This window comes from Chelonus insularis, unplaced genomic scaffold (genome assembly GCF_013357705.1).
Source record: "Chelonus insularis isolate UGA/USDA-ARS -01 unplaced genomic scaffold, ASM1335770v1 contig_116_pilon, whole genome shotgun sequence".
Lineage (NCBI taxonomy): Eukaryota > Metazoa > Arthropoda > Insecta > Hymenoptera > Braconidae > Chelonus > Chelonus insularis.
In genome coordinates this window covers 1,459,107-1,479,653 of record NW_023276357.1, presented here as the reverse complement: position 1 = coordinate 1,479,653, position 20,547 = coordinate 1,459,107, and the positions used below count along the sequence as shown (strand labels likewise).

Below are 20,547 nucleotides of genomic sequence, written 5' to 3'. Positions count from 1 at the left end.
CTTTTAATTAATAAGGTATAACAAAAAATTTAAGTAAATAATTTTTTTTTTTAAGTAGAAAAGTATATTTTTATTTTATTTTTCTTGCACACAAACTTATAATTAAATCCTAAAACCTTAGTTTCCTTAATGAATCTTAACAATAACTGTATAACAAATAGTTCTCTAACTTTTTGTTTAGTATAAATAGTAAGTCATGTTTGTTTAAATCTTAATTATAAGTCATTTATTTAAAGGTGAATCTAAAATTCAGCTTCGAAAGTGCCAGTGCCTAGTAGATGATGGCGGTGATGATGATAAACTGAGCAGCCATGCGTCTCCATTAACATTGTTTCATATTCTACATTATATGCGTTTGTGATTGGGTTTTCTCGTACCTCATGAATATTTTCTCGAGGCTTATCATGTATTAAGAGACAGTTATTACCTACTGCTTGTGTGCAGCGACCATCTACCATCCTGGGGAACCGTTTTTGGGGACTAGTTCTGTTGAAAACTAAGCATATTGATGTCGGCTCATTATACACCGCGGTCGATCCAAGTTCTCTTCTACTTCCTGTACCATGGCAAACACGTTTGTTACCACCGTCTCTGAAAGGAAATCCGCTTTCTTATCATCCTATTTGTTCAAACACGTATCTTTCCATGCTCCCTTTACCATCATTCTCATTTATTGCTGTTACACAGAAGAAATGACAAAAAAACGAAGATATTTTTCAAACATAAATTATTTATTAATCAACTCGTAATTTCATTGTATTGATTTAGAGATTTTTTTTCAAATAAAATTATTTATAAATAAAAATCAAATGAATTTAATTTATTGAATAAAATTAAGAGTTGATTATTTAATTAATTGTGAACAAGTCCGTTGCTATTGTTATAAAATAAATATCAATGCTTAAAAATTTATGTAATCATATTATTGTTTTTGAACTCAAAATTATATTTATAAACGTCATAACGCATAACATTTAAATAAAAAAAAATTATTTAAATAATATTTTACTAATAAAAAATCCAAAGTTGTTAAAAATAAATTTAAAAATTAATTTTATCATCTAATAATTGAATAAACAGTCTAAATGTTGATGCAGTTATAAAATTATCATTTTAGATAATAGTTTTAGAACTATTTTAATATGAAATAATTATAAAATTCCCACTAAAGTTTTTTTTAAACAAAAAAATATTAAATGTTGTTGCCCGCGATAACCCTTTAAAATAATTACTCCCTCTACAGTAGTGATTGAGAATTAGCATTTCAAAATATAAACATGTGCATTCTCAAGAGTATGTATACGTGAATTTTCAAGCCAAACCACGATAATATATTAAATGATGGCAAGAAAATAGACTGACAATAAAGAACTGAAAAAAAATATAACAACAAAACATCTATTCAAATCAGTTCAACTTCTAAATACTTAGGTGACGAAATATTTACTACCTAAACCATGTACAAACATCAAAGATATCCTTCAAATTCGTACATGCTCATCGCGATTGTTGAATAAAATCGTGATTTTTGACGACACAATTTTCACTCCGTGCACCCACGATGTTTTGGTAAGTCGATGTGAATTCTCTCCTACCTTGTCTTAACTTTTTCATCTGTCCAAGAAGTGCAGGATCATCATAACTGTTGCGTTTCCTGTTGACGCGTTGAGATACGTTCGTGAGGTAATTGTTCTCAGAATGGGCCACCCGGTACATGAAGCCGACGCCACCCCCACAATCATCATCGTTGAGATGCTTTTCCGTCACTGGAAGCACGCGATGGCTATTCTGACAATATTCACCTTCAATACAATTTTCTTCATCAGTTTCCATAGCTGATAGACTATTATTGTAATCATAATGTTGCTGATTGTGACGATGACAAGCTGCTACATCATTAAAACTGTGATTGTTTGTATAACTAACAGTCGGTTGATTTTGATTTTGTTGCTGTAGATCTTGGTAATTGTTATGATGCTTGGCCGGCTCATTGATCGGTGGAACGTAACCATAATAACCATTAGATGATACGTAAGATGGTATAATTCGCATTGGTGCTTCACTAGCTGCTGCCATTTCTATATTCTCGATTTGCCGCGTTTATCAAACAAAATACACGCGATAATCAACGCCTCATGGTTTCCGATAGCAATGAGATTGATTTAATAATGAATTTTATGTTAGTCTAGACTGAAAGGAAATTTGTATTACTATTTCATGATCATGAAAGCTTGTGAAATGGATCAAAATGAAAAAGAAAAAGTTACAACGGGTTTTATTTAACTGCAAATAACTTTTTTCCAGCCTCCGTTTACACAACAATCGTCGTACTCGACTTGAACCCAACTGAACCATCTAAACTTTCATCGGTATCCCGAAGCCGCTTACGAATAGACACGGAAGTTCACGAGTGATTCCCATAGTCACATATACCTTTTTGCTTCGTGCTACATATGTCTGATGACAATCCATTGGCACTGACCCAATGACATAAACTGTAGACAATTGTGTACTTCTCGTTTGAACTTTAGCTAGACCGTTGACAAGAAAGAACAGCCTATGAAATTCCAAGAAAAAAAAATCTTTCAATATCAAAACAGGGTGCAGCTGGGAAAGATAAAAATGCATAACAAAAAATGGTTTCAAATACCTAGAACTCAGTTCTTTTTCTTAAATAAGCTAGTCTACATTAGACTAACTGAATGATCGATTTTTTTATCAATAGTAATTGGACAAATATATCCAACGCAGGTTAGTCATAAATAGTTAACCTAACAAATCCTTTTTTATACCAGCTCAATCTTAAATCTTCTTATTCGGAAAAAACTTGATTTTTAAATGACCAACGCCATCATTCATCAAAAATCATGGATTCTTAACATTCCAGAGGTGAATCATCCCTTTGCATTCTATTTTACTTGGAAAAGAAACTTGTAGAGAAGATCATTTCTTCTAGAAGCTGAAAAACTGAGTGAAAATTTATAAAAATAACCGCGAAGTTATTGAGTCAGAATAAACAATTAGCGACATCAGGTGGTTGGAGTATGCACTCAAAGGTTCCGATCTACTGAATACGATATCTATGAACTTCACCATTCTTTGCTTTTTTGGCAGAAGCCTTAAGACTCGTTAACACATTAACATAGAAAAGAGACCGATATAGAAGCCTAATGCAGCGTTAAAAATCCGGACGGAGAGCAAGAGCTTTCCGTTTTCTCGGAGCATAGCTTCGTTTTTCGCTTACAACTTACGATCTATGGGAGGTACATGGACTACGAGCATGTCAATGGATTCCTGAGAGCAAGAGCTTTCCATTGATATAGTCAAAATTGTGATTCGAGCATAATTTATGCTAAAATTATGGCCATTTCCGGTTTCACCTTTATTTCTCTCTCTACGGACTTCAAAATAAATAGAACTGTTATTTAAGGTCGAATTACGAAACATCGATACGTACAGAATCACTCCCAATCATCAAAATTCGAGAATTTTCTTTTCTAACCTCAAAAACAGCAAATAATCGTAATTATGCTTGGATCATAAAATTATGGATGTCATTGGAAAGACGGGGACGAGACGATTTCCAAACACTGGCTGTCGGCCATATTTGGTTGGTAAAATCAGGAGATATTCCTGAAATTCTGCAAAACATAAAAAAAGTGCATAACTTGTATGCATATAATGCTACGGGGTTGATCGTGGGCTCATATGAAAGATCGGGACCTGAGTAAAAAATTCGATCCCCCCTATAGGATATCCCCGTCAAAAATGCCGTATCTCGCTTAGTTTTCGAGTTATGAGCGTTTAAAGATTTTTTTATGTTTTATCGGAGCATAGCTTCGTTTTTCGCCTATAACTTACGATCTATGGGAGGTACATGGACTACAAGCGTGTCAATGGATTCCTGAGAGCAAGAGCTTTCCATTGATATAGTCAAAATTGTGATTCGAGCATAATTTATGCTAAAATTATGGCCATTTCCGGTTTCACCTTTATTTCTCTTTCTACGGACTTTAAAATAAATAGAACTGTTATTCAAGGTTGAATTACGAAACATCGATACGTACAGAATCACTCCCAATCATCAAAATTCGAGAATTTTCTTTTCTAACCTCAAAAACAGCAAATAATCGTAATTATGCTTGGATCATAAAATTATGGATGTCATTGGAAAGACGGGGACGAGACGATTTCCAAACACTGGCTGTCGGCCATATTTGGTTGGTAAAATCAGGAGATATTCCTGAAATTCTGCAAAACATAAAAAAAGTGCATAACTTGTATGCATATAATGCTACGGGGTTGATCGTGGGCTCATATGAAAGATCGGGACCTGAGTAAAAAATTCGATCCCCCCTATAGGATATCCCCGTCAAAAATGCCGTATCTCGCTTAGTTTTCGAGTTATGAGCGTTTAAAGATTTTTTTATGTTTTATCGGAGCATAGCTTCGTTTTTCGCCTATAACTTACGATCTATGGGAGGTACATGGACTACAAGCGTGTCAATGGATTCCTGAGAGCAAGAGCTTTCCATTGATATAGTCAAAATTGTGATTCGAGCATAATTTATGCTAAAATTATGGCCATTTCCGGTTTCACCTTTATTTCTCTTTCTACGGACTTTAAAATAAATAGAACTGTTATTCAAGGTTGAATTGCGAAACATCGATACGTACAGAATCACTCCCAATCATCAAAATTCGAGAATTTTCTTTTCTAACCTCAAAAACAGCAAATAATCGTAATTATGCTTGGATCATAAAATTATGGATGTCATTGGAAAGACGGGGACGAGACGATTTCCAAACACTGGCTGTCGGCCATATTTGGTTGGTAAAATCAGGAGATATTCCTGAAATTCTGCAAAACATAAAAAAAGTGCATAACTTGTATGCATATAATGCTACGGGGTTGATCGTGGGCTCATATGAAAGATCGGGACCTGAGTAAAAAATTCGATCCCCCCTATAGGATATCCCCGTCAAAAATGCCGTATCTCGCTTAGTTTTCGAGTTATGAGCGTTTAAAGATTTTTTTATGTTTTATCGGAGCATAGCTTCGTTTTTCGCTTACAACATACGATCTATGGGAGGTACATGGACTACAAGCGTGTCAATGGATTCCTGAGAGCAAGAGCTTTCCATTGATATAGTCAAAGTTGTGATTCGAGCATAATTTATGCTAAAATTATGGCCATTTCCGGTTTCACCTTTATTTCTCTTTCTACGGACTTTAAAATAAATAGAACTGTTATTCAAGGTTGAATTGCGAAACATCGATACGTACAGAATCACTCCCAATCATCAAAATTCGAGAATTTTCTTTTCTAACCTCAAAAACAGCAAATAATCGTAATTATGCTTGGATCATAAAATTATGGATGTCATTGGAAAGACGGGGACGAGACGATTTCCAAACACTGGCTGTCGGCCATATTTGGTTGGTAAAATCAGGAGATATTCCTGAAATTCTGCAAAACATAAAAAAAGTGCATAACTTGTATGCATATAATGCTACGGGGTTGATCGTGGGCTCATATGAAAGATCGGGACCTGAGTAAAAAATTCGATCCCCCCTATAGGATATCCCCGTCAAAAATGCCGTATCTCGCTTAGTTTTCGAGTTATGAGCGTTTAAAGATTTTTTATGTTTTATCGGAGCATAGCTTCGTTTTTCGCCTATAACTTATGATCCATGGGAGGTACATGGACTACAAGCATGTCAATGGATTCCTGAGAGCAAGAGCTTTCCATTGATATAGTCAAAGTTGTGATTCGAGCATAATTTATGCTAAAATTATGGCCATTTCCGGTTTCACCTTTATTTCTCTTTCTACGGACTTTAAAATAAATAGAACTGTTATTCAAGGTTGAATTGCGAAACATCCATACGTACAGAATCACTCCCAATCATCAAAATTCGTGAATTTTCTTTTCTAACCTCAAAAACAGCAAATAATCGTAATTATGCTTGGATCATAAAATCATGGATGTCATTGGAAAGACGGGGACGAGACGATTTCCAAACACTGGCTGTCGGCCATATTTGGTTGGTAAAATCAGGAGATATTCCTGAAATTCTGCAAAACATAAAAAAAGTGCATAACTTGTATGCATATAATGCTACGGGGTTGATCGTGGGCTCATATGAAAGATCGGGACCTAAGTAAAAAATTCGATCCCCCCTATAGGATATCCCCGTCAAAAATGCCGTATCTCGCTTAGTTTTCGAGTTATGAGCGTTTAAAGATTTTTTTATGTTTTATCGGAGCATAGCTTCGTTTTTCGCCTATAACTTATGATCCATGGGAGGTACATGGACTACAAGCATGTCAATGGATTCCTGAGAGCAAGAGCTTTCCATTGATATAGTCAAAGTTGTGATTCGAGCATAATTTATGCTAAAATTATGGTCATTTCCGGTTTCACCTTCATTTCTGTTTTTACGGATTTTCAAATGAACTGTTATTTAAGGTGAATCAGTTATGAATTCTGGAACATCGAGACGTACAGAATAACCCCCGATCTTAACAATGAGATTACGAGGCCAGGCTAAAATAAATCGGTGCAGCGCCATCGCTTGATGGGTTTACAGAAACTTCCATGTTTGTGACCTGAGATTACCGACATGTTGACCGCAACTCCACCTGGATTTTTAACATGGCATTAGACTTCTGTACTGGCCTTTCTTCTGTGCTTTATTCTTTCTGGTTTTTTAGACCATAAGTTGGTATAAGTCATTCAATAAATCACGTGGTTCGAAGTGTGAAAACTTTTCTATTCTAAAGTCAATAAATAATTGAAAACTGGTATAGAAATAATTGTTTTCTATTTATTTCAAAAGTAATTATCGGTATTTTACAACAGAATGATGACTGTAAAGGTTAGTTACATTGAATATATAACATTTCATTTTAGACTTTAACTTAAAATAATAATTATAATCGATAAATCAGTAAACATGACTGATAAGCTGCCCTTTTTTCTGTTTTCAGGAACTCCCGGAGTTACAAATATTCAAAACTATTCTTTATTATTGTGCATATATAATTTTTCTACCCATCACATCTTTTTTTGCAACTAAGATATTTATTTTTGATGGTAAAAATTATTTATTTCATCAAAATATAGTATATTAATTGAGTAAATGTCCTACTTTATCACAATGTGATTATGATTTATATTAATACTCACAAATAATAATTGTTACATTAATTCTTGTTATTATTTATCAAAGTAACTCTGCAAAAATATTAAATTTAAATTTTATAATTAATTTATCAGCATAAAATCACTCGTTAAAAAATAAAAACTTGCATATACTCATCGTACTATTGAGAATTTAGTATTGTTGATAAGTTGGACATTTACATCATTCTATTTTGACAAAAGTAATGAAAATATTTTATTTATTTTAGGCTTGTTAGGTTTGAATAGTATTCCAAGTAATGTTTATGCTGCAATATTTTCTATCCTGGTATTACATGGTGCCCTAGGAGTATTTATTTACAAAGCATATTCAGAAAGTCAAAGCAAAGCACCATCTAAAACTGATTAATTTATTCAAAATAATATGTTTCCTAAATTTTTGTAAAAATAATAACTATCACTTTTGATATCAATAGTGAACAGGATACGGATTGGTAGAGCATTTCTTAACTTTTTTTGTTTTTTCAATAGAATATAAAGAACTTATAATTTACCATTGTAAAAATGATATATTTAATATATTATATTTTTATATTATTTTAGGCTGTAAGCAAAAAAATGTCAACACGCTTACTTAATTAAGCAAAGATATTACATATTACAAGTATTTCTCTTGCATCAAATAATAAATGTATCAACTCTATAAAATTCGTAAACGATTAATTATAATTCAACCTACATTGATTGTTATTTTATTATTTAAATAAAAAGTACATAGCAAACAAAAGCAATGTACTTTCAACAATTAATTTATTATTTATTCAGCAGAGATAATCACATTTTAGTACTATTCTGTAAATTGTACATAAATTATTCAAATTATTGTAAAATGTAAAATTAATGTTGAAATGATAAAAAAAAAAATGTATCTTAATAATTTAAATAAAAAGTGAAGGAACATTGTGTAAAAATGTTTGAAACATTTTTCATTTATCTAAACTATAATTATGTATGAGGAGTATGACGTGAATTCATTCAAATATTAATGGATTATATACATCTTTTTCGTGACATTACAGAACACCTGGATAATTAAATAAAAAATACATAATTAATTTAATATTATAAGAAATCAATTTTATTCCGTTGGCGATTTTCTTATTTTGTTTTTTGCTTGATAAATTAAATAATAATTAAATGTTAATTTTCTCTTTATTCGACAATGATTTTATTTCACCATAAATGCAACACAGATATACTTTTTGAGATTTTTCTTTTTTAGCTATTGATGGAATGAATATTTGATATCATAATTAAATACATAAAATCGCCAGCGATATCAATCTTTTAAATTTAGCTAGCAAGTCAACAGCTCAAGTTACAGTTCCTTTGTACGTTCATAAGCTGCAAGTGTCCATTTATTTCTACTGGCAAATACACAGCGTCCGAAATGTATCGAAAAATCTCCTCACTACATGATGAATAAGGCCGATCATTTATAAAAAAAATCAATTTTTAATTGACTTTAAGATTAAAGTTATATGATTCGGATGAATTAATAGTTACTTTTCAAAATTATAGTTCTTAATAAAGGTATTATTTACCTTTGTTTCGTTTGACAACACTCTACTGAGGTAGAAAAAGTTTCGACAAATAAAATTTTAGAATGGTAGAGGTATTATTTAGACAAATTTAACAAAAATGCAACAAAACGCGCTGTTATACTCGCTTTTATCGTGAGGATTCAGACGCTTGCGTGTTGACGAGAATAATTCATTTAAGTACTCGTCATTACTTGTAATTAATATTAGGTGAATTTTAACTTATAAATAATTTAAGTCGAATTATTACTCGACATCCATTTTATCATCCTTTGGAGATTGTTGATTGACATCATTTTCAGAGTTTTTTTGTGAATTCTGATGATTTTTTTGTTCTTCAGCTGATTTTTCTTTTGTCTTTTCATTTTTAGGGGGTTCTGCTTTGGGCTTTGGTTTGTTGATAATTGGCGACACCGTACTATCTAGAGCCTAAAAAAAAGAAAACATCATTTCATGGTATTAAATACTCATTAACATATTGTTTCGTGTATTTCAGAAATAATATTTACCTGTTTCATGCTGCGAATTTGTACTACAGTGATACTTGCTAATTGTGTTCGTGGTGTACTAGCAAATACCGAATAAGCTTCTTCTAACCACGACCATTTTTCTTGAATAGCTTTGTTGAGTTTTTCGATATCTTCTTCGGTTAGATGAGAATATTTATCGTCCTTTCCATATGAAGCTTTGATCTGTTCATAATTCTTCTTTGCAAGTTGAAGAGCACTAGCAAGGTCATTTAGAGCATATTGTCTACCTTCGAATTCACTTTGTCTTTCTTTAATAGGTTCTCCTTGAGACTGTAAGAATGAAAATTTATTTTAAATTATCATTTGTAGAGAATAATTTTGATAATCAAATTAATGAAAAGCAAAAGATTATTACTAACCTTGAGTTCAGTTAATCGATCACTGTAAATTTGTCTACTACAATCTTCGCCTTGATCATAAAGCCAATTTTCAGTCTCTTCAAGGACTCTGCTGAGTTTTTCTCTTTCCTCATCAGTAACGAATTTTGCTAATTGAGTATCGTCGAAAATTTTACTTCGTAAGTCATAAACGTATTCCTCTAATGCATTCCGTGCATCGACTCGTTCTTTTTCATGTTTGTCTTCAGCAACCATTTTAGCCTAAAAAATAAAATCGTTCATTTTATCAATTCATCAATATAATACTTATATTATCCTTTAATAACATTTAATTATGTAATAATTACTTCTTTCTCAATTGCAAGATGTAACTGTTCTTGGGGTAAACCACCTGCTTGAATTTCCACTGGAAGTTCAATATGACGTACTGGAACTTTCTTTTTATTTTTATCTTCTGCTTTATCTTCACCCTGAAAGAAAAAGAAATATTTTAACTCAAAAAATGTTGAAGTCAAAGCATTCCATGATCAACGAGTGAGTTGAAATTGATTCACTTGAACACACAACAACACACTAATGTAGAATAAGTGAAGTACATTAAAGGGAATCAATAAAATGGCGCGATAAGTATTAGTTGTCAATACGCAAACAAGTTATTTTTCATGTATATCAAATAAAATTATAAACTTATTATAAATCATAATAAAATCATTTCATTAAATAAATTTTTCTATTAATTAACGAAATATTGAATCTCAAATAGATCCTTATAATTAATTCGAAAATTTTTACAATGAATAAAACTGTCTCTCTTTCTTCTGCTACTTGTTAATAAAGGACAACAACTAAAAATATGATTTCAAAAACATAGCACGGTTTGTGACACAATGGACATTTTGGACCCATATGCATATTTATTAAATGAAACAAAAAACCTTCATGAAATCGCCAACCCTCTACAAGTTAGGCCATTGAATAAAAATTGTTAATTATAAAGCAAGCATATGAATAATTATTGCAGAAGAAATAGAAACAGAATTTGCATCTGAATTAGTAACACTATTAATTTTCTAAATGTAATTCGAATTTTCAACAACCAAAACGTTAATATTGTGTAGTAATGACATATAATAATTAAGAGATATGTTAATGATGATCATGAAATAGATGATTTTGACAATGATAAATGATTCTGATTATGTATTAACCAATAATAAAATATGATCAAATTAAAATAAAATCCTGAAGAATGTGCGCGACGATAAAGTGCGCTAAAATAATTAAGGCGATTTCAATGGAGCACTCAATCTTAAATGTTTTTGATTTTAGACAGAAAGAGATAGAGGAAGATGTATGCGCATGGGTCCAAGCAAATGTTAGTGTGTCGCGTACCGAGCTGAACCAAGAGCGAATCCTCGAGGAGTAGCGCTGGGACTTTTTACTTTTTCCATCATCGTCTGCATCTGAGTCTCGCCCTCCTTTTTCCGCGTTAACCTAAACCACAACAGACTTACGATCATGCTCGCGAAATGTTATTGGCTTTCCTCTATAAGCTACATAAACATTGCATCTTTTTTCACATCAATTTGAATTGACCAAATGTAATATTGTAAATCATGCAACTCTGAAATGATTTCTTTTGGCAATGCGTAAATATAAATATTGATTTTTTTTTTTTTAATTTAAATAAATATTTCAAAAAAAATTACCTCTTGAGCGGGTGGTTCGTTAGCTTGAGCATCTTGATCAGTTTTGTCTTGGTTTTGTTGCGATTGTTGCTGTTGATCTACATCCATATTATTGGCTTGTTGTTGTTGGGATTGTTTTTCTTCTTCTTCTTTCTCTTCTTGAGTTAATTCACGTTTTTCGATCAATGAGGCTGATGCTACTGTCAATATTCCGTTCAGATTTAATCTCACCTTAATCTTCACTTTAGATGGATCTCCCTCAGGTGTTGGCTTTACATTTTTAATGGCGAAAGAACCTGAAAAAACAACAATTCAGTAAAATTTATCCTCAAAAAGTGATTTATATAAATGGATAACTAAATTTTAAAGTCTTACCAATATGAGCTTGAGGATAATTTGGTGGTTGAATCATATAGCTGGCATTTAGAGTGAATGGATTACTTCTTTTAAGCGTTAAGTACTTGGAGAATGGGAATTGATGGTTGTATGAAAAGATTTCTATTTCACTGTAATAATAAAAAATTAAATTTATTACAAAGCTTTGCAATAAAAAAAAAGAAATGAGTTCCATACAAGCTTTAGCTTACCCTTGTTCTCCTTCAACTGGGTCCCATGTCAATTTAATAGGATATGGTTGAATATCAGTAATAGAAAATTCACGTACTCGAACAGCTGGGCTGAGCATAGCACATTGGAGAGCACAACCACGTGCGACAGATTCATCTTGATTGAGAGTTGTTGATGCAGGCTTTTTAAAGACTGATTCAATCAATCGTTTGATCGCTGGAATTCTAGAAGAACCACCAGCAATCTCTACTGAATGAATATCATCAAGTTTCAACTCTGTAATTAAAACAAAAAAATATTAGTTATTGATTTCTTGTTTATAATTGCTATTATAGGAAATATGTGGTATTTACCGGAGTCATGAAGGCACTTTTTTAATACTGCTTCAACACGATCAAAAAGATGAGCACACATAGCCTCCATATCTTCCCGTTTCATATCACCGTGAACATCTTTTTCATCTATAAAGCATTCGATATTAAGTGGAAGCTTCGTTGAGTTAGCTGACATCTGTTTTTTCAATTTTTCTACTTCCGCAAGCAATCGTAAATATGCTCGGGGGTTTGAAAAAGCATCAATCTTGTAGCGAGCTTGGAAATCCTTGGCGAAATGATGTGCAAGAATTGTATCAATGTCTCTGCCACCCAAGTTGCTATCTGACGCACAGGCTAACATCTAAAATAATAAGCACGATATATTAATATGATAATTAATTACCAATTTTTGTAATTAATCAGCGTCAAAATAAATAAAATCATAGAACAGTATTTTTTCCATAAGTTTAAGTAATAAATAATGTAATAAAATAATAATTTTTCATCTATTGTACCTTTAATTTGCCTTTGTGGAAAGCACAAATGCAGACTTGAAGACTAGCATATCCACAATCTACAAATACAACATTCCGTGGTGGAGATTCTGGTGGAGGTAAATCCTGTTTATATATTCCATAGCAAAGAGCTGTCGCCGTGGTTTCGTTAAACAAACGTAAAACATTCAACCCAGCAATACGAGCGGCATCCAAAAGAGCGTGACGTTCAGCTTGAGTAAAATAAGAAGGTACTGAGATAACACAGTCATTAACTGCTGTTTGAAGAGCATGCTCTGAAACCTCTTTTAATTTTGTAAATAACATTGCTGTTATTTGTTCAGGAGTAAATACATGCTCTTCTCCCAAATATTGAACCTGTAAATGATAAATAACAATACATTAAATTTTTTCAACTTACATTAACTTTTTGTCAACATAATTAAAATACAAAAAATAATCAAAACATTGATTAATATTGATTAATGTCTTTCAGAAGCATAAAATAATAAAATAACTCTAGAACATTTTTTCTTTTATTTAGATGTTTCATTGTGCTTGTTTATTATGTAATAAATTGCCTAGTACATAATTATCACGAATTGATTCTCGCCTGAATTGTTCTTATGTCAACTAGATACCTCAGTTTCATTATGAATATCTACGTTACATAAATAAACTAAGTATAGTAAGAAGACTTGGCATTCTTCCAGTATTACATTAAATGATACATTCATATGAATTTGAGTAAAAATTCAAATACAAATAATTATAATAAAAATAAGTATCAATTTTAACATTAAAAATACGAGCATCATAATCATCACATCATATAGAACAATTTTTTCTCACTAATATTCTTGTGTTAACTTTTTTTTATTACTTACATGAATACCAATACTGCCATCAGGTTGTTTAGAAGTTTTGTAAGTTAAACTACGAAGTTCAGTTTGGACTTGAGGGTCGAAATACTTTCTTCCTAATAATCTCTTGAATCCATGAATGGTATTTTTCATGTTGGTGACCATTTGGTTCTTGGCAGCTACTCCAAGAACTCGATTTTTCTGAGTGAATGCTACACATGATCTGGAACAAATGATAATTATTTTAACAATAGAAATTTATGAAATATCATAGAATATTTATTTTTTCACTTTGCATATTCCTTATCAAGATCTCTAAGATTATCCATGCTAATATTAATTGTATAGCTTCTAACTGAAATAGTTTTAATTTTTCAATCAATATATTAATGTTAAATTAATAAATAAAACCTATTATTGATACTTTGGTTGAATTATCACTTAAAAGTTGCCAGTGTCTGTTTAGATGAAAGACCTTGAACATACTATGAATCATATGACACCCAAATAAGGTAAAAATATTAGAGAACTCAAACTTAGTTTTTTTTTTATATAACATTATTAATATTTATACGATTTTTAAAGGTAAATTAATCGATATTAATCATTAGAATTGAAAAAACTGAATAATAAACCGTGGCAAATTGTATTTAATATATGTTTAAAGAAAAAACAACTACCAATCAACAAATAAAGCATCTGTCAGTATGAAGTGAAAAAAAATAAATGAGATATTGATTTGTTTTACCATACAAATAATGTAAATTACTTAATTACTATTAAAAATAATATAACTTCATTAGCTACAATAAGGAAAACATAAGAACCATCCGGTAGATGGTTTTACAAATGTTTTAAGCCTCAGATAAATGTTATGACATTTGATCAATACTAGTTACTTGTAATTATTAATAATTAGTCTAAAAAATATGAAAAAAATACTTTCTAAAACGTTTGTAAGACGATATGATAAATTTTGAAGTACCGGTGTGCGCCGGCGCCGGTTAATATGCAAATAATGTAGTAGATGAATAAAAAGAAAATATGATCTACTTACGGTGTATTTCTTAAGCTGTAATCATTAGCTATTGTTTCAATACCACCAGCTCTTGCTACAGCAATATAGCAACTCTCGTTACCGAAGTCGATTCCAATGACGGACATAGCAGCCATGGTTGGTCGCTTGATTGAATTTATCCACTTGATTCACGACTTCCACGCTGAATTGAAACACAACCTACACTTTATTTTTGTTTAAAGTTATTTAATTGAGTTTTTATTGAAGTATTAATTTTAATTATATCACTTCTCTCAATTAATCTTGTCGTATCTGAATATCAGTACAATAAATAGTAAATCAGCTTGTAAAATATTACGTTAAAATAGCTCAGGAAATAACTTCCGAAGTGAATAAATGCAGCACACGAACTTGACTGAATGATTACTTTCTGTAGACTGCCGCTGAAAACTGGCCAATCATGGCGCTGTTGCTTGCCGCGAACATAGGTCCGATTGGACAGAAGGATGTTCTGGAATATTCTAGAAAATACCACGCCGTTTGATAATACCGGTCTCTGTGAATTTATATATTAAACTTGCGCGCTCTTTCACCATACCATATCCCTTTAATAGGTCCTTCTTGATTTTCTAGAAAATTCGCACGTTCTTGTTAATTAATCTCCAATATTATTTGTATAAAAATTTACAAGACAAGTATTTAAAAATAATCGAATACAAATACAGGTTATAATTTATTGTTTATTATAACCTCTAATTTTATTGACTTTTCCATAGATTGAAAACGCTTATTCGATGAAAATGACATTTTTGTCCATATGTCAGTATACTATTTGCAACAATTCAATTTAAATTGAGTGGTAAAAATTAACAATTAAGTATTCAATATAGAAATAAGTAAACATTTGAACTGTCAACTGTTAAAATGACTTCTTGCTCTTTAGAAATTATACTTGCTCCACAATAGTGAATATTTATTCATTAGCAATTATAACATTGATTTAAATTAGTGATCATTTTACAATAGCAAATGAGTGAATATTTTCATTATGTTGCTGTGACTTTCACTGATTTATTTTCATATGGAGCAGGTTAGAAAAGCGTTTATTAAATATTTCACTATTTAAGTCAGTGTGACCGTAATGAAAATGTAAAATGAATGAATTTTAATTAATTACAAAAATGATCTCTAACATGGTAGCAGCATGTACATGGTTGACGCAATGATCTCCCTCTTAAAATCATCTGTTCGTAATCAATAATACAAGATGATTCCATTTCTTCACGCAGTTGTCACATGGTCTTAAAGGATTGTATAGATTGAAGTACAATATATGAATAAGAAACCAATAAATAAAATGTCACGCTGTAATTACCTCAAATTTTGTTCATTTTTTAATAAGCGAGTGCCTACAAAAAGTTCTTGTATTCATCTGAATTATCATAAACACGCACAGCCACATAATACAGTTGTACATCATGAAACAGGTTATTTTTTCGAGCGAGCAGCAATCAGTATTCGTTGTTTATGCTCAATGCACAAAGTTATTGAAAGAAACGTTTTACATTCAACAATTGCTCCACTATCTTATTGGGAAAAGAAGTGGCGAAATTATAGAAAAAATACCTCAGAGGCTAATTATAAGAATTTGAGTTTTATTTTAAGTGGATTAGGATTGATTGTAGCTTATTGTGATGCTCCAATATCATTAAAAGGTATAATCTTGTTGAAAACATAATAATTTCTACTAATGAATTAAAAAATTCACAAATTCAATCAGTGTAATTCTATTTTTGTTTTTTTTATTGTAGAGAAAAGGTTTTTTCGAGCCGCACAGTATGGAAATATTCCAGATTTAAAGAAGGTTTGAAAATTATTCATTATTATCAAGTATATTTAATTGTTATTCAGCTCAATTTGAACTGTTGAAAACAGTTTGTTTAAAAAATTTCGTAAAATAAATTCTAATTACTTTTAACAATATTAAATTGTGAAACACAATATTTAGAATCTAATAATAGATGTATAATTAATTGTTGACATGTTGAGTGATACTGATAATTCATGATGGATATCATCTTACAGGCAATATTAGAAGGAGTTGATGTAAACATGAGACACAGTCTTGGATGGACAGCATTGCATTCAGCAGCAATAAATGGTAAAGTTGATGCTCTCAAATTTTTAATTAGTCAAGGAGCTGATGTAAATGCGGAAGATGAATTTATAAATGTTTATAAAACTGGAAGAGAGAAAGGACTTCATTCATTAGAAGGTATAATTTATTTATCAATCATTATCATTCACGTTTATTCAAAAGAATGAATAAAAATGTTGGATATAATTTATTTTTAGTTCTTATGATACGTGAAGAAGAATTTTCTGATAGATTAAATAGTCGAGCTACTTTTAAAGGTTTTACTCCATTACATTATGCTGTTCTTGCCGATTCTTACGAATGTGTTAAAGCACTTTTAGATGCAGGTGCTAATCCTACGATAGATAATGAATCTGGTCATAGGCCTGAAGAATATTCGAAAAATGACAAAATAAAGAAATTACTTATTCAGAAGGCTCAAAAATATGATGAATTACTTAAAGAAAAGGTTTTTTGTAAAATAAATGCACTAATTAGTCTTAATAGTTATGACAAATTAATTTAATTGACTTTAGGAAGCAGAAGAACGACGAAGATTCCCATTGGAGCAAAGATTAAAGCAACATATTGTTGGTCAAGAAGGTCCTATTTCTATTGTAGCATCTAGTAAGTTTCTAATTTTTTTTTAATTATCTTATTTTCACAATTTATCAATGATTGCTTTCACTGAATAGCTATAAGAAGAAAAGAAAATGGTTGGATTGATGAAGAACATCCCTTAGTATTTCTTTTCCTTGGTTCCTCTGGTATTGGAAAAACAGAGTTAGCGAAACAACTTGCTGCTTATATTCATAAAGATAAAAAAGATGGATTTATTAGATTGGATATGTCTGAGTATCAAGAAAAGCATGAAGTTGCTAAATTAATTGGCGCTCCACCTGGGTAATATCCATTAATATTGCTCTTAGTTTTATGCTACCTATTATAGTTATTAGTAAACAAAACAATAAATGTTTATAAGTATTTTTTCATTAAATAACAGATATGTAGGTCATGATGATGGAGGACAGTTGACAAAACTTTTAAAAAAATTCCCAAATGCCGTGGTACTTTTCGATGAAGTAGATAAGGCACACCCTGATGTACTAACCGTTCTTTTACAACTATTTGATGAGGTGAGGAAACATTTATCTGGCGATCGATTATTTTATTTTATTTAATTAATATTTTTAGGGAAGACTAACAGATGGAAAAGGTAAAACAATTGAGTGTAAAGATGCTGTATTTATAATGACGTCAAATCTTGCCAGTGAAGAAATAGCTGAACATGCTATGCAATTACGAGCTGAAGCAGAAAGTGTATTACAACAACGACTTGACAAGAATTCTAATGAAGATCAAGAACCAGAACGAATCGTTATATCACGACATTTTAAAGATGAAGTGGTTCGTATAATTATGTACTCGTATTTTGATGTTAAACTATTGAGTTCAGATAATAATCAAGTATTGATACTATTATTTACTATTAAAATGATTGATTATTTTTGAATGTTGAATAACTGATAGGTGCGGCCCATATTAAAGGCTCACTTTCGACGTGATGAGTTTCTAGGTAGAATAAACGAGATCGTATATTTCCTACCATTCTCACGTAGTGAATTGATAAAGCTTGTAGCTCGTGAACTCGAAGCCTGGGCTACAAGAGCAAAAGAGAGACATATGATAGAACTGAAATGGGATCGTGAGGTTCTTTCAGTTCTTGCTGATGGTTATGATGCTCATTATGGTGCTCGGTCTATAAAATATGAAGTAGAAAGACGAGTAGTTAACCAGTTGGCTGCTGCTCATGAACGTGGACAACTCGGTAAGCACATTTGAATTTCATTTAATGTATTTTTTATTTCTTTTCAACAAGATTGATTTGTCATGTTTTATTTCAGGTAAAAAATGCTGCGTCAAACTAAAAACTAAATGGCATGAAAACGGAGCCAGTATTATGCTTTCAGTTCGACCTCCTGGAGTTAAGGATTTTGTTGACATTGCAGAGACAGATAATGTTATAAAAAATGTTCATGCCCAGTTTTAGTGAATAGTAACTATTTTTCTATGCTAAAAGTGTTCAACCAAATATAAACTCAGGATTTTTGGTAGGAATAGAATTTAAATTATGAGATAATTTGAATTATCGATTGATTATTGTATATGTTTGTTTATTATAGATTATAAATATTTATTTAATATTTTCATAGAGTGAAATTGATAGCCTTTTATTATATGAACTAAACTGCACTTTTGTAGGACTGAAATATTCACCAATGAAAAACTTGTAACATAATTTGTTGGAAAAAAGATTCATTTGTTATCAAACAATACAATTCGCTGTAAATAAATTCATCTTTAATGTAAACTGATAATTAAAGTTACATAACAAGACATTTTGGTTGAACATCACACTTAAAGTACAGTATACATTTTTTATATTATATACCAAGATAAAAGATTGTGTCGAATTGGAGTTATTGAGAAAATAAAAACTTTCTGATTGAATTGAAAATATATTGATCTTTTGTTTGAATACTTTATAGAATATTTGAAGTATTTAATGAAACATTAATTCAATAATTAAGGTACTTTCGTATGTCAGATACTTTGGACAAGAAGAGATTGCCTCCACTGATGGACAATTTTTTTTTTGAATTTTTTGAATTTTTATTTACTTGTATAAGAACGTTATAGTTCTAATATAAACAGTTATACTTTTTTATATATATTTATAGCATATAATATGTATACATATGTGTATAATATACATATATATATTTGTCTACATAAATATATATATATATAATATTTAGACAGAATTTTAGAAATACTGTTGGTATCTAAGGATAAGCGTACGATTCGGACTACGCTCAAATGGCTGAGCGTTTTTTTATTATTTTGTCGTTCTGATTACCATAATAATTTTATTTTCTTTTTTAAATTAATATTTTTCATCAATTTTATCGTTAATAGATTTAATATATAATATAAGATATGGGTAGAATATATAATCAACAATTATTGTAATCGTGAAATCTAAAATCCATATATTTATATCAATTTTGTGAAATTTTAATTTTTTATAGTTTATCGAAATTTTTATTTCAAATGTTTGATGCACAAGACGGTAACTCTTAGATAGATTAATAAAAAAATGAAGTTGCTAGATGATTTTTGGATATAATAAAAAATTTCATGTTTGATATGTTAGTCAAAAAATTACGATATTTGATCACTTTGTTACTTAAGTGTATGTTGATTTATGTTAATGATTATTATTTATTTAATATTTTTTTTTTTAGATTGTGTAAAAATCAGACTTTAATTGTAACTGGTTAATTTATTAATTCAGTTATGAATTTAGTATTTGCAATATTGATCGCAAACTACTTCAAAAAATATGAAAATTAAAATTCCGTTAAGCGTTTTCAAGTTTCATTAATTTATATCATTTAAAACTTTATTATTATATTCATGTATATATTTATTATTTGTAAAACATATAATATTTTTTTTTTTTCAATTTTATCATTCTTATAAGTTATAGATATAATAATAATAATAATAATACATAATAATTAGAGTAATATTATAATTATATATTTGGTTTTATAATAGCTATTAATATTTATCCATAAATTTTTATAACTTGACAACATTATTTAATCATCTTATTCAAGTCGTATTAACGTAAAACTTTATTATAATATTATTTTTGTCAATAGATTGTGCATATTCCGTTGCTTTTGCTTTATTATTATCGTGAAAATTCATTATTGTTTTTTTTTTTATTATTATTATAAATCTGGCTCATTTATTTAGGCCATATATTTCCAATTAAT

The 20,547-nt window shown here is 30.3% G+C and overlaps 4 protein-coding genes across 9 annotated transcripts; 2 read left to right on the top strand and 2 right to left on the bottom strand.

The window, feature by feature from the left end:
* Positions 1-67: 67 nt before the first annotated feature.
* Positions 68-2,385, bottom strand: LOC118075064 (uncharacterized). Of its 2 annotated transcripts, XM_035096692.1 has the most exons (3): positions 2,268-2,385; positions 1,596-2,190; positions 68-589 (listed from the first exon to the last, which is right to left on the bottom strand). In XM_035096692.1, exons 2-3 carry the CDS (start codon positions 2,074-2,076, stop codon positions 243-245), a joined length of 828 nt encoding a protein of 275 aa, XP_034952583.1. In that variant the 5' UTR covers positions 2,077-2,190; positions 2,268-2,385; the 3' UTR covers positions 68-242. The 2 variants fall into 2 exon arrangements, with proteins under 2 accessions (XP_034952583.1, XP_034952575.1); XM_035096684.1 differs by having other exon boundaries at positions 1,596-2,368.
* Positions 2,386-6,732: 4,347 nt separating this feature from the next.
* LOC118064428 (vacuolar ATPase assembly integral membrane protein VMA21 homolog) lies at positions 6,733-8,101 on the top strand. Its single transcript, XM_035078999.1, has 3 exons — positions 6,733-6,883; positions 6,996-7,101; positions 7,419-8,101. Exons 1-3 carry the CDS (start codon positions 6,869-6,871, stop codon positions 7,556-7,558), a joined length of 261 nt encoding a protein of 86 aa, XP_034934890.1. The 5' UTR covers positions 6,733-6,868; the 3' UTR covers positions 7,559-8,101.
* Positions 8,102-8,353: 252 nt separating this feature from the next.
* Positions 8,354-15,029, bottom strand: Hsc70Cb (heat shock protein 70Cb). 3 transcript variants are annotated; one of them, XM_035078968.1, is made up of 13 exons: positions 14,921-15,029; positions 14,602-14,764; positions 13,569-13,767; positions 12,703-13,059; positions 12,227-12,548; positions 11,894-12,149; positions 11,682-11,812; positions 11,328-11,602; positions 11,011-11,112; positions 9,966-10,088; positions 9,640-9,879; positions 9,260-9,550; positions 8,354-9,179 (listed from the first exon to the last, which is right to left on the bottom strand). In XM_035078968.1, the coding sequence occupies exons 2-13, from the start codon at positions 14,715-14,717 to the stop codon at positions 8,997-8,999; spliced, it is 2,595 nt and encodes an 864-aa protein (XP_034934859.1). In that variant the 5' UTR covers positions 14,718-14,764; positions 14,921-15,029; the 3' UTR covers positions 8,354-8,996. The 3 variants fall into 3 exon arrangements, with proteins under 3 accessions (XP_034934859.1, XP_034934849.1, XP_034934866.1); XM_035078958.1 differs by having other exon boundaries at positions 14,602-15,000; XM_035078975.1 differs by lacking the exon at positions 11,011-11,112 and having other exon boundaries at positions 14,602-15,000.
* A 113-nt stretch (positions 15,030-15,142) lies between these two features.
* On the top strand, positions 15,143-19,202 carry LOC118064416 (caseinolytic peptidase B protein homolog). 3 transcript variants are annotated; one of them, XR_004690059.1, is made up of 11 exons: positions 15,143-16,277; positions 16,374-16,426; positions 16,648-16,837; positions 16,918-17,168; positions 17,236-17,326; positions 17,395-17,602; positions 17,703-17,835; positions 17,894-18,106; positions 18,230-18,527; positions 18,604-18,810; positions 18,913-19,202. XR_004690059.1 is itself a non-coding variant. In XM_035078984.1 (10 exons), exons 1-10 carry the CDS (start codon positions 15,896-15,898, stop codon positions 18,747-18,749), a joined length of 1,965 nt encoding a protein of 654 aa, XP_034934875.1. In that variant the 5' UTR covers positions 15,143-15,895; the 3' UTR covers positions 18,750-19,202. The 3 variants fall into 3 exon arrangements, 1 of the variants encoding a protein (XP_034934875.1); XR_004690058.1 differs by having other exon boundaries at positions 18,883-19,202; XM_035078984.1 differs by having other exon boundaries at positions 18,604-19,202.
* The last annotated feature ends 1,345 nt before the right edge of the window (positions 19,203-20,547 follow it).

Excerpts from the sequence above, each read along its gene's own strand:
- LOC118075064 (XM_035096692.1), bottom strand. The coding sequence starts at position 2,076 with ATGGCAGCAGCTAGTGAAGCACCAATGCGAATTATACCATCTTACGTA. Across the intron at positions 590-1,595 it reads GATGAAAAAGTTAAGACAAG|ACGGTGGTAACAAACGTGTT; the intron begins GTAGGAGAGAAT and ends TTCCTTTCAGAG.
- LOC118064428 (XM_035078999.1), top strand. Across the intron at positions 7,102-7,418 it reads TAAGATATTTATTTTTGATG|GCTTGTTAGGTTTGAATAGT; the intron begins GTAAAAATTATT and ends TATTTATTTTAG.
- Hsc70Cb (XM_035078968.1), bottom strand. The coding sequence starts at position 14,717 with ATGGCTGCTATGTCCGTCATTGGAATCGACTTCGGTAACGAGAGTTGC. Across the intron at positions 12,549-12,702 it reads TCCACAAAGGCAAATTAAAG|ATGTTAGCCTGTGCGTCAGA; the intron begins GTACAATAGATG and ends TTATTATTTTAG. Across the intron at positions 10,089-11,010 it reads TTCGCTCTTGGTTCAGCTCG|GGTGAAGATAAAGCAGAAGA; the intron begins GTACGCGACACA and ends TTTTTCTTTCAG.
- LOC118064416 (XM_035078984.1), top strand. The coding sequence starts at position 15,896 with ATGAATAAGAAACCAATAAATAAAATGTCACGCTGTAATTACCTCAAA. Across the intron at positions 17,836-17,893 it reads TTTTACAACTATTTGATGAG|GGAAGACTAACAGATGGAAA; the intron begins GTGAGGAAACAT and ends TAATATTTTTAG. Across the intron at positions 18,107-18,229 it reads GACATTTTAAAGATGAAGTG|GTGCGGCCCATATTAAAGGC; the intron begins GTTCGTATAATT and ends AATAACTGATAG.